Source organism: Bombina bombina, chromosome 2 (assembly GCF_027579735.1).
Source record: "Bombina bombina isolate aBomBom1 chromosome 2, aBomBom1.pri, whole genome shotgun sequence".
NCBI classification, from domain to species: Eukaryota; Metazoa; Chordata; class Amphibia; order Anura; family Bombinatoridae; genus Bombina; species Bombina bombina.
Window position 1 is genome coordinate 1,192,281,442 of NC_069500.1, and position 12,986 is coordinate 1,192,294,427.

Here is a 12,986-nt window from a genome sequence, read left to right on the forward strand (position 1 = left end):
TCCTAGAGTATACACAGCAGTTTAAGCCGCACATACTACTTCTGGCAGAGCTCCCATAGGGCTCTGTCTTGATAAAGCATCTAATAGTTCTTCTTCTCTACAGATCCCTATATAACAGGGAGACTGTTTACACTGCGGGGACTACTGCATTCACAAATTGCACTCAGACCTCCTTTGGCTTTCATTGAAGGCACCTTTCAATATGCTTACAAGATCACTGATGACTGAGGATCAGCAGCTTTGCCTGGGAAAAAGGTGATTGGTTCCTATTCATTGAGCGTGTGAGTTCATGAGAACGCTCTTCTAGGGGAGACCCTGCAGGGTGATGGTGGCATGTCTTCATTCTAGCGTTAATCCAGGGCCGCAAAACAGAAAATGCTGGCTATGATACCCTAAAATTAGACAATTCCTACCACCTTCATGAAGTTCCACACAACTGAGAGCAAGTGGACCCATCCGACCCTCCCGGACCACAGCAATCTACACCAACTGATCCCGAGGATGTCCAGGCCATATTGAAATCTCTAGAGGAAGACTGTACTGAACTTTGTATCATGTGAAACAGACATTGATAAATCGGCCCCATAGACTTATCTTGCAGAATTACAGCTGATATAGTTACCTTATCGCGCTAGTTTATCCATTACACCACCTTTACGCTATTAAACTTTATGTTACCTCTGGGATAGCTAATGTGTGTCTCTCCTGAACCAGATATTGACACATTTAACTTTACTAGTGAAAATGTCAGCACATTTAAAACTGTGACATTTAAAAACATGTGACAAGGCATTAAGCACCATGATATTTGCAACAACCACATCTCCATTTTGACATTCAAATTGGACAGTTTAATCGCCAAAATATCAATCAGTACCTTTAGATATAAAATAAACACTTTATGGCTAATGCTGAAAAAATGGGTGGTGCTATCAAGCTATACAGAAAGTTAGAATGTTGCAGGAAACAATAGAATTTTATGAAAATAAAGTAAAAAAAACAACCAACACTGATATTTCTCGAGAAGTCAGTACTGACATACAGCACTTCATAAGGTCACATGTTTGATATGTTGACAGTATTCCTATTACTTTGGTTAAACCTACCTGTAAATGGATTGATGTGAAATTTGTCAGAGCCCTGACCATGCAGAGTGTAAATTATTTCTGCATTAGATCGAATGTCCGCGTCACTAGCAGAAACCTGCAGTATTACTTTGTCAGAAAGAGCATCTTCTGATATTGTTTCAACATAGGAATTCTTAAAGAAACAAAAAACAGTTAGTTATTGGATATAGAAATAGAAACGAAATACACATAAAAATGAGTCAGACCTCACAGGGCACCTGTTTGTTTACCAGACAAAGGTCTTGACATGCGGCGCTATTGTGTAGCTGGCCGAAGTTGCACATAGAGAAGCATAAAGTGACTTATTAGCTGTAACAGCCGGCTCAGACCCAGTCTAGGAAATCTTATTCTAACAAAAGTATTTCCCTTACCAGTAAGACTACATAGCTTAAAAAATGCTTAAAATCTGTTTTTTTATAATGTTATTACAGGTTGTTTTTTTTTTTTTTCTTATGCCAAGAAAATGCTTATCTCATCTGTGCAATATGCTAAAAAAAATGCAACTTTGGAACAACTTTCTCAGGTTTTTTTGTCCTTTCTATTAACAGTAAATCCTATCCAAAACCAACATGAAAGCACATAATCTTCTGGTATCTATGTGATTTTTCCTTGGTATCTGAGAATTAATTTGTCATGTATTTGAATGCTACATCTGAGCAATTACACTTTTTATTGAATATATACCTTTATGCATTTGCAAAAATGAAGAAAGGATATTTTCTATGACCACATAAAATTAGATATGTCATATAGAAATGATATATGTATCATCTTGGTATGGTTGCTGTTTGAAAAGAGCTGCATCTTATTTATTATTAATATCGGTTATTTGTAGAGCGCCAACAGATTCCGCAGCGCTAGATAAGCAGATTTGCTTATTATGGAATTTTGTATAAAATGTTTAATACAATTCTTCAGCTAGTTAATTAACATACAAATAAATAATGGCATTATAATTAACTGACATTATCAAGGTCTACAAATATATAGCAAGAGAAAAAAATATATAATTCTAAACTATTAAGAAATAAGAACGTCAAACATATATAGTTCAGCATATGGTCATTTTTTTATCATCAGTAGTAACATTTCTGTTTAGAAAGTTTGGAACAACAATATAAAATATCAGATGTGGTCAAGGTAATGCAATGTACAGTGGCCAAATGGCTATAAATGCAAAAGACAGAAAAAGGAACAGTAGTAAATAATGTAACAAATGGATTCTCACAGGTACATGTATCAAGAAGTGATGGGAAACTGAAAGGCTGCCAGTAAATTATTCACTACTTTGAGCAGGGATCAGCAAGTCTAGTAGTTTGCAGTTTGACTTCCATCTTTTCTTTTAAGAGTCTGGGCTGAGGTCACATAAAATATTTCTAGACACACAGAATCTACTGCTCTTAAAGTACGATGATTAAAGATTAAGGGCCATTTGGGTTGAATGGAATAACATATACAAAATGGTAGTCAGAACAGTTCTAGCAACTACTTGATTAATATTAGATGTTGTTAAGTGCTGCTGGAAGACTTACCTTTTCACACATCGGACTATTGTCATTGGCGTCAAGTACCTTCACTTCCACAACTGCCTTTGTTGCAAAGGTCCCATCTGTAGCAGTAATGTTTAAAAGATAATGGTCCTTCACTTCTCGATCAAGAGGTTTTTGAACATACACTTTCCACTCATTTTGTACGTTTTCAATGGCAAATTGCCCAAATGGGTCACCTCCTGTCATGGATGAAAATTAAATAAGTTTTGTAAATACTTTTCTGTCATATACCAATAAAGTATCAATCTTTCAAAGGGAGATTAAAGGGATACTTAACCCACATTTTTTTTTCTTTCGTGATTTAGATAGAGCATGAAATTTTAAGCAACTTTCTAATTTACTCCTATTATACATTTTTCTTCGTTCTCTTGCTATCTTTATTTAAAAAACAGGAATGTAAATCTTAGCATCCAGCCAATTTTAAGTTCAGCACCATGAATAGAGCTTGCTTACTGGTGGCTTACAATTAGCCACCAATAAGCAAGCATAACCCCGGTTCTCAACCAAAAATGGGCCTGCTCCTTTGCATCATATTCCTGCTTTTAAATAAAGATAGCAAGTGAACAAAGAAAAACAGAATTTATGTTTACCTGATAAATTACTTTCTCCAACGGTGTGTCCGGTCCACGGCGTCATCCTTACTTGTGGGATATTCTCCTCCCCAACAGGAAATGGCAAAGAGCCCAGCAAAGCTGGTCACATGATCCCTCCTAGGCTCCGCCTACCCCAGTCATTCGACCGACGTTAAGGAGGAATATTTGCATAGGAGAAACCATATGGTACCGTGGTGACTGTAGTTAAAGAAAATAAATTATCAGACCTGATTAAAAAAACCAGGGCGGGCCGTGGACCGGACACACCGTTGGAGAAAGTAATTTATCAGGTAAACATAAATTCTGTTTTCTCCAACATAGGTGTGTCCGGTCCACGGCGTCATCCTTACTTGTGGGAACCAATACCAAAGCTTTAGGACACGGATGAAGGGAGGGAGCAAATCAGGTCACCTAAATGGAAGGCACCACGGTTTGCAAAACCTTTCTCCCAAAAATAGCCTCAGAAGAAGCAAAAGTATCAAACTTGTAAAATTTGGTAAAAGTGTGCAGTGAAGACCAAGTCGCTGCCCTACATATCTGATCAACAGAAGCCTCGTTCTTGAAGGCCCATGTGGAAGCCACAGCCCTAGTGGAATGAGCTGTGATTCTTTCGGGAGGCTGCCGTCCGGCAGTCTCGTAAGCCAATCTGATGATGCTTTTAATCCAAAAAGAGAGAGAGGTAGAAGTTGCTTTTTGACCTCTTCTTTTACCGGAATAAACAACAAACAAGGAAGATGTTTGTCTAAAATCCTTTGTAGCATCTAAATAGAATTTTAGAGCGCGAACAACATCCAAATTGTGCAACAAACGTTCCTTCTTTGAAACTGGTTTCGGACACAGAGAAGGTACGATAATCTCCTGGTTAATGTTTTTGTTAGAAACAACTTTTGGAAGAAACCCAGGTTTAGTACGTAAAACCACCTTATCTGCATGGAACACCAGATAAGGAGGAGAACACTGCAGAGCAGATCATTCTGAAACTCTTCTAGCAGAAGAAATTGCAACTAAAAACAAAACTTTCCAAGATAATAACTTAATATCAACGGAATGTAAGGGTTCAAACGGAACCCCCTGAAGAACTGAAAGAACTAAATTGAGACTCCAAGGAGGAGTCAAAGGTTTGTAAACAGGCTTAATTCTAACCAGAGCCTGAACAAAGGCTTGAACATCTGGCACAGCTGCCAGCTTTTTGTGAAGTAACACAGACAAGGCAGAAATCTGTCCCTTCAGGGAACTTGCAGATAATCCTTTTTCCAATCCTTCTTGAAGGAAGGATAGAATCTTAGGAATCTTAACCTTGTCCCAAGGGAATCCTTTAGATTCACACCAACAGATATATTTTTTCCAAATTTTGTGGTAAATCTTTCTAGTTACAGGCTTTCTGGCCTGAACAAGAGTATCGATAACAGAATCTGAGAACCCTCGCTTCGATAAGATCAAGCGTTCAATCTCCAAGCAGTCAGCTGGAGTGAAACTAGGTTCGGATGTTCGAACGGACCCTGAACAAGAAGGTCTCGTCTCAAAGGTAGCTTCCAAGGTGGAGCCGATGACATATTCACCAGATCTGCATACCAAGTCCTGCGTGGCCACGCAGGAGCTATCAAGATCACCGACGCCCTCTCCTGATTGATCCTGGCTACCAGCCTGGGGATGAGAGGAAACGGCGGGAACACATAAGCTAGTTTGAAGGTCCAAGGTGCTACTAGTGCATCCACTAGAGCCGCCTTGGGATCCCTGGATCTGGACCCGTAGCAAGGAACTTTGAAGTTCTGACGAGAGGCCATCAGATCCATGTCTGGAATGCCCCACAGCTGAGTGACTTGGGCAAAGATTTCCGGATGGAGTTCCCACTCCCCCGGATGCAATGTCTGACGACTCAGAAAATCCGCTTCCCAATTTTCCACTCCTGGGATGTGGATAGCGGACAGGTGGCAGGAGTGAGACTCCGCCCATAGAATGATTTTGGTCACTTCTTCCATCGCTAGGGAACTCCTTGTTCCCCCCTGATGGTTGATGTACGCAACAGTTGTCATGTTGTCTGATTGAAACCGTATGAACTTGGCCCTCGCTAGCTGAGGCCAAGCCTTGAGAGCATTGAATATCGCTCTCAGTTCCAGAATATTTATCGGTAGAAGAGATTCTTCCCGAGACCAAAGACCCTGAGCTTTCAGGGATCCCCAGACCGCGCCCCAGCCCATCAGACTGGCGTCGGTCGTGACAATGACCCACTCTGGTCTGCGGAATGTCATCCCTTGTGACAGGTTGTCCAGGGACAGCCACCAACGGAGTGAGTCTCTGGTCTTCTGATTTACTTGTATCTTCGGAGACAAGTCTGTATAATCCCCATTCCACTGACTGAGCATGCACAGTTGTAATGGTCTTAGATGAATGCGCGCAAAAGGAACTATGTCCATTGCCGCTACCATCAACCCGATCACTTCCATGCACTGAGCTATGGAAGGAAGAGGAACGGAATGAAGTATCCGACAGGAGTCTAGAAGCTTTGTTTTTCTGGCCTCTGTCAGAAATATCCTCATTTCTAAGGAGTCTATTATTGTTCCCAAGAAGGGAACCCTTGTTGACGGAGATAGAGAACTCTTTTCCACGTTCACTTTCCATCCGTGAGATCTGAGAAAGGCCAGGACTATGTCCGTGTGAGCCTTTGCTTGAGGAAGGGACGACGCTTGAATCAGAATGTCGTCCAAGTAAGGTACTACAGCAATGCCCCTTGGTCTTAGCACAGCTAGAAGGGACCCTAGTACCTTTGTGAAAATCCTTGGAGCAGTGGCTAAACCGAAAGGAAGCGCCACAAACTGGTAATGCTTGTCCAGGAATGCGAACCTTAGGAACCGATGATGTTCCTTGTGGATAGGAATATGTAGATACGCATCCTTTAAATCCACCGTGGTCATGAATTGACCTTCCTGGATGGAAGGAAGAATAGTTCGAATGGTTTCCATCTTGAACGATGGAACCTTGAGAAACTTGTTTAAGATCTTGAGATCTAAGATTGGTCTGAACGTTCCCTCTTTTTTGGGAACTATGAACAGATTGGAGTAGAACCCCATCCCTTGTTCTCTTAATGGAACAGGATGAATCACTCCCATTTTTAACAGGTCTTCTACACAATGTAAGAATGCCTGTCTTTTTATGTGGTCTGAAGACAACTGAGACCTGTGGAACCTCCCCCTTGGGGGAAGCCCCTTGAATTCCAGAAGATAACCTTGGGAGACTATTTCTAGCGCCCAAGGATCCAGAACATCTCTTGCCCAAGCCTGAGCGAAGAGAGAGAGTCTGCCCCCCACCAGATCCGGTCCCGGATCGGGGGCCAACATTTCATGCTGTCTTGGTAGCAGTGGCAGGTTTCTTGGCCTGCTTTCCCTTGTTCCAGCCTTGCATTGGTCTCCAAGCTGGCTTGGCTTGAGAAGTATTACCCTCTTGCTTAGAGGACATAGCACTTTGGGCTGGTCCGTTTCTACGAAAGGGACGAAAATTAGGTTTATTTTTTGCCTTGAAAGGCCGATCCTGAGGAAGGGCGTGGCCCTTACCCCCAGTGATATCAGAGATAATCTCTTTCAAGTCAGGGCCAAACAGCGTTTTCCCCTTGAAAGGAATGTTAAGTAGCTTGTTCTTGGAAGACGCATCAGCCGACCAAGATTTCAACCAAAGCGCTCTGCGCGCCACAATAGCAAACCCAGAATTCTTAGCCGCTAACCTAGCCAATTGCAAAGTGGCGTCTAGGGTAAAAGAATTAGCCAATTTGAGAGCATTGATTCTGTCCATAATCTCCTCATAAGGAGGAGAATCACTATCGACCGCCTTTATCAGCTCATCGAACCAGAAACATGCGGCTGTAGCGACAGGGACAACGCATGAAATTGGTTGTAGAAGGTAACCCTGCTGAACAAACATCTTTTTAAGCAAACCTTCTAATTTTTTATCCATAGGATCTTTGAAAGCACAACTATCCTCTATGGGTATAGTGGTGCGTTTGTTTAAAGTGGAAACCGCTCCCTCGACCTTGGGGACTGTCTGCCATAAGTCCTTTCTGGGGTCGACCATAGGAAACAATTTTTTAAATATGGGGGGAGGGACGAAAGGAATACCGGGCCTTTCCCAATCTTTATTAACAATGTCCGCCACCCGCTTGGGTATAGGAAAAGCTTCTGGGAGCCCCGGCACCTCTAGGAACTTGTCCATTTTACATAGTTTCTCTGGGATGACCAACTTGTCACAATCATCCAGAGTGGATAATACCTCCTTAAGCAGAATGCGGAGATGTTCCAACTTAAATTTAAATGTAATCACATCAGGTTCAGCTTGTTGAGAAATGTTCCCTGAATCAGTAATTTCTCCCTCAGACAAAACCTCCCTGGCCCCATCAGACTGGGTTAGGGGCCCTTCAGAAACATTATTATCAGCGTCGTCATGCTCTTCAGTATCTAAAACAGAGCAGTCGCGCTTACGCTGATAAGTGTTCATTTTGGCTAAAATGTTTTTGACAGAATTATCCATTACAGCCGTTAATTGTTGCATAGTAAGGAGTATTGGCGCGCTAGATGTACTAGGGGCCTCCTGAGTGGGCAAGACTCGTGTAGACGAAGGAGGGAATGATGCAGTACCATGCTTACTCCCCTCACTTGAGGAATCATCTTGGGCATCATTGTCATTGTCACATAAATCACATTTATTTAAATGAATAGGAATTCTGGCTTCCCCACATTCAGAACACAGTCTATCTGGTAGTTCAGACATGTTAAACAGGCATAAACTTGATAACAAAGTACAAAAAACGTTTTAAAATAAAACCGTTACTGTCACTTTAAATTTTAAACTGAACACACTTTATTACTGCAATTGCGAAAAAACATGAAGGAATTGTTCAAAATTCACCAAATTTTCACCACAGTGTCTTAAAGCCTTAAAAGTATTGCACACCAAATTTGGGAGCTTTAACCCTTAAAATAACGGAACCGGAGCCGTTTTGAACTTTAACCCCTTTACAGTCCCTGGTATCTGCTTTGCTGAGACCCAACCAAGCCCAAAGGGGAATACGATACCAAATGACGCCTTCAGAAAGTCTTTTCTAAGTATCAGAGCTCCTCTCACATGCGACTGCATGCCATGCCTCTCAAAAACAAGTGCGCAACACCGGCGCGAAAATGAGGCTCTGCCTATGCTTTGGGAAAGCCCCTAAAGAATAAGGTGTCTAAAACAGTGCCTGCCGATATTATTATATCAAAATACCCAAATAAAATGATTCCTCAAGGCTAAATATGTGTTAATAATGAATCGATTTAGCCCAGAAAAAGTCTACAGTCTTAATAAGCCCTTGTGAAGCCCTTATTTACGATCGTAATAAACATGGCTTACCGGATCCCATAGGGAAAATGACAGCTTCCAGCATTACATCGTCTTGATAGAATGTGTCATACCTCAAGCAGCAAGAGACTGCTCACTGTTCCCCCAACTGAAGTTAATTGCTCTCAACAGTCCTGTGTGGAACAGCCATGGATTTTAGTGACGGTTGCTAAAATCATTTTCCTCATACAAACAGAAATCTTCATCTCTTTTCTGTTTCTGAGTAAATAGTACATACCAGCACTATTTCAAAATAACAAACTCTTGATTGAATAATAAAAACTACAGTTAAACACTAAAAAACTCTAAGCCATCTCCGTGGAGATGTTGCCTGTACAACGGCAAAGAGAATGACTGGGGTAGGCGGAGCCTAGGAGGGATCATGTGACCAGCTTTGCTGGGCTCTTTGCCATTTCCTGTTGGGGAGGAGAATATCCCACAAGTAAGGATGACGCCGTGGACCGGACACACCTATGTTGGAGAAATTTGATAATAGCAGTAAATTAAAAAGTTGCTTAAAATTGCATGCTCTAACTGAATCATGAAATAAAAAAATTGGGTTTAGTGTCCCTTTAAACAATTGTAAAAATGTAATATACAAATATTACTATTATTATTATTATTGTGCCACCTTTTCTGTAATTAACCTAATTGTGGATTTTCCAATTCTGCTGAGTTTCTATAAAGTAAAAAGTGCCACCATATTGAAACCTAGGTCCCCTTTATCTGATGTCTTCTGCTGAGGACAAATACGGACAGATAAATTGTGCATAGAATAACTGTGCAGGATATACCAAAATTTGAAGCACTTTAAACTATGTGAATCAGTTATATAATAATAACTAGTATTTATATAGCACCTTTCTCCCAGTGGGACTTACAGCGCTTTTTCAGTGCTCGCTCTCAGAATTAACCAAATCGGCAGCTGAATAGTAATAGTTGTTATTATTACCTAATTTAATAGTACGCATTTTATCGACCTCGGAAGGATGAAGGGCTAAGTCGGCCCTCTCCGGGAGTTGAATCTGTGAATCTTTGAACAGGCTTTTGTAGTCAGAGCATTTTACCAACTGAGCTACCTCACCTGCGCAACTATAGTAATTCTATATTTCACACAGCCATTGCCCATAACTGTCCACAGCAGACGTCTAAGAGATTTTTACCCCAGTAATAGCGCAAGATTACTATCTGCCTCACTTCAGGAGGCATCTGGCTATAGTGTAGTTTTCCCCACCTGCAGCGAGACCCTCACTAGTTAACCCCTTACATTAAAAAATGACAGCCACTGTCATTAAGGGGTTAAACAACTGATATATGTTTACAATACATCAATATATTATTGTCAATCTAGGCTTTTAATATATAAGTATATCTAGCATTTATTTATTGTAAGCAAAAGAACTGCTTAGAATTTTGTTTTGTACACTAGCGACCATTTTATCATTTGCTGCTGCATAGAAAAATCAGTATTGCACAAAATAAAAATGTTAATGAAATGCCAGCTCTACAAGGTACTTAACGTGTATAAGATAAAAAAAGGCTTTTTAATGCTTTTTCGAACAAATAGTTTTGTTCAACTTTGTTTACTTTCAAAACATTAACAAACAATATGGTCGGCCTTTAATCCACAAAATGTGAATTTTTGTGAGGTAAATTTTCAATTTAGACAACCCAGAGCCAATACATGCAAAATGCATGGAGGCTGCATTTTAAGGGCTGTTTAAAATGCTGGATGTATCTTCGGAGACTTTCAAAATGAGAAAGGTTGTATATTAAAGTGAGGTTAGTTTTCACCAATAAAAAAAATAAGTTTTAGCTGCTTAGAAGTAAAAAAATTAAATGCTCTATTTTGTTAGGGCATTTTATTGTGTTTATACAAATGACTCTTTCAAAATTGTTAAACACAAATTTAAAGATGCACTCCTTAGAACATCCTCTATTCTCCAGATGAGGATACAGTCAGTGATTTGGAGCATACCTACATATGCCTGCTTCTTATTGACTCATCAGATGTGTCCTAATCTGAAGTGTCAGGGACCACAACTTTGACTATTTAACAGGAGTTATTAGTCAAATAAAATGCTCTATCGAAATAAAGAAAATTATTTGTACTCTAGAATGTTTTTTAAAGGAATAGGAAAGTCAAAATGAAACTTGCATAATTCAGATGATGTATGCATTTTAATACACTTTTAAATTCAGTTTTATTATCACTTTTACTTTGTTCTTTCTGTGTCCTTTGTTGAAAAGAACATTACATTGTTTTCTCTGTATCCTTTGTTAAAAAACTTAAATTATGCTTACCTGATAATTTTCTTTTCTTCAAATGGAAAGAGTCCACAGCTGCATTCATTACTTTTGGAAATTCAGAACCTGGCCACCAGGAGGAGGCAAAGACACCCCAGCCAAAGGCTTAAATGCCCCTCCCACTCCCCTCATCCCCCAGTCATTCTGCCGAGGAACAAGGAACAGTAGAAGAAATATCAGGGAGAAAGGGTGCCAGAAGAATAAAAATAACAGACGCCCCACAGAAAAACACGGGCGGGGAGCTGTGGACTCTTTCCATCTGAAGAAAAGAAAATTATCAGGTAAGTTTTTCTTCATAAATGGAAAGAGTCCACAGCTGCATTCATTACTTTTGGGAAAACAATACCCAAGCTATAGAGGACACTGAATGCTAAAATGGGAGCCGAGGAAACTTTAAAAAAGAAAATGGCCCCAAGGACACTGACCCGCAGATAGTCCAGAAGCCTTGCTAGAGACTGCAGAAATAGACTTGACTGAGCCAACACGGTCCTCGCCATAAGGCGGCCAAAACCGTTAAGGAAAATAGACAAAGTACAGAAATCTTAACCCGAAGGAAGAGTACCTCAAAAGGAACAAGTCAAAAAAAGGACAATTCCAAAGAGACCCTGAAAGGCAAAACCGCCAGGAACCGGCGGCAAGGAGACCCTAAGTCCTTTTAAACCTCCAACACACGCGGGGAAGGAAATACTATAAGTCCCGACGAAATATCGGAAAACATCTGAGTGTGTCGCAGTGGAACTTCACCGAGTCCCATTTGACCAGCTTAAAAAGGCAAATAAGGACTGAACCAATCCCCAATGCCTCACTGACCCTCAGGTCCTTTCAGAATGCTTAGCTGAAACTTTTAAAATAAAAACAAGAAAAAACACAAATAATAATGTGAAACACTCAGCGCCCTAACCGAACCAGCTAGGCAGAAGAAGGCCGCAAGACAGAAGGATCTGAACCCAATCAGGACTAGCCTGAAACCAAGGGTCATCACTGTCAAGGCCGTATACTGTATAGTCATCCCCAGAATGGAAAAATAAACAACAGACAAATATAGGACAAAACATGTCCTTCCACTAGAACAAACTTCCGTAGAAGTAAACAATGCGATCGAAAATCGTGAGTATCGATTCCAGAAAAAAAATTACCGAAGGAAATATTAATAAACGTGAGCTCAACCAAATAAAAAATTATCCTAACCGGATTAAAATAAAAGATAAGGCAACCCGTAGGTTATCGCCCAAGGAGAACAGACACACCCGCAGAACCAGGCCAACAGGGATCCTGTTCTTCCAAGCTCAGAACTGGAAAAGGATACTCAATAAACAAGCCAATAAGAAAATTACTTTATCCTCATATCTAATTCTGCCCACCATTTGAAAGAGAAGACTGAGAATTCCCAGATCCATTAAGAATGGGATCCTCCAACAACGCCAAAACGTGCCTCAGTAGGACACGAAGGCGCGCCAGCATACCTTTGCCGGAGCAAAAGACAACCCCGGCCCCGTAGGTTGACCCCCTGAAGCCTCAGGGACAGTCGTTCCCCCGGAGAGCTGAACAGGACCAGGCCATCCCACGCCTGAGAAGCCCTGGTTAAAGAAACACGTACAATATTGTAAGCACACTTCTTGGAGTTGCAGATGTGCTAGCGCCATAATTATAGACATGCGGAACCGTGCCATAAACTCCGGAGGGAACAAGCAACCTTCCAGAGAAGGATAAGCAAAATCTGGGTTACCTGCATGCGTAGTAAGAGATGGTGGTAGGGAACTCACCACTCAGGGAACAAAACCCCCAGAGGTGGACGGCTCAGCTGCTCCTTGATTCCCCGATCCCGAGGAATTGAGAACTCTTAAATGGCATTCGGAACATAACTGATAGGCATGTATCAGTCAGGCCAATTCGTATTCTTCACAAGAAGCAGAATCTGAACTAGAGACGTCCGTCTCCACCATATCAGAATCCTCCATAACTGGGATATTGAATACAAAAAAACGGACCAAATAAGAAAATGTAAACGGCACCTGACACCCACAATGGCTGGGGCACTCACCACCTCC

General features: G+C 41.0%; 1 protein-coding gene across 4 annotated transcripts in view; it reads right to left on the minus strand.

Annotated features, from left to right (window-relative positions):
- The window catches only part of FAT1 (FAT atypical cadherin 1), a 369,065-nt gene that overhangs the window by 65,474 nt on the left and 290,605 nt on the right, over window positions 1–12,986 (minus strand). For all 4 annotated transcript variants that reach the window (XM_053703897.1, XM_053703899.1, XM_053703898.1 and 1 more), the window contains exons 11-12: window positions 2,660–2,856; window positions 1,107–1,260 (exon numbers count right to left, since the gene is read on the minus strand). In XM_053703897.1, coding sequence (XP_053559872.1) covers window positions 1,107–1,260; window positions 2,660–2,856 — 351 coding nt within the window. The remainder of the gene's footprint in view (window positions 1–1,106; window positions 1,261–2,659; window positions 2,857–12,986) is intronic.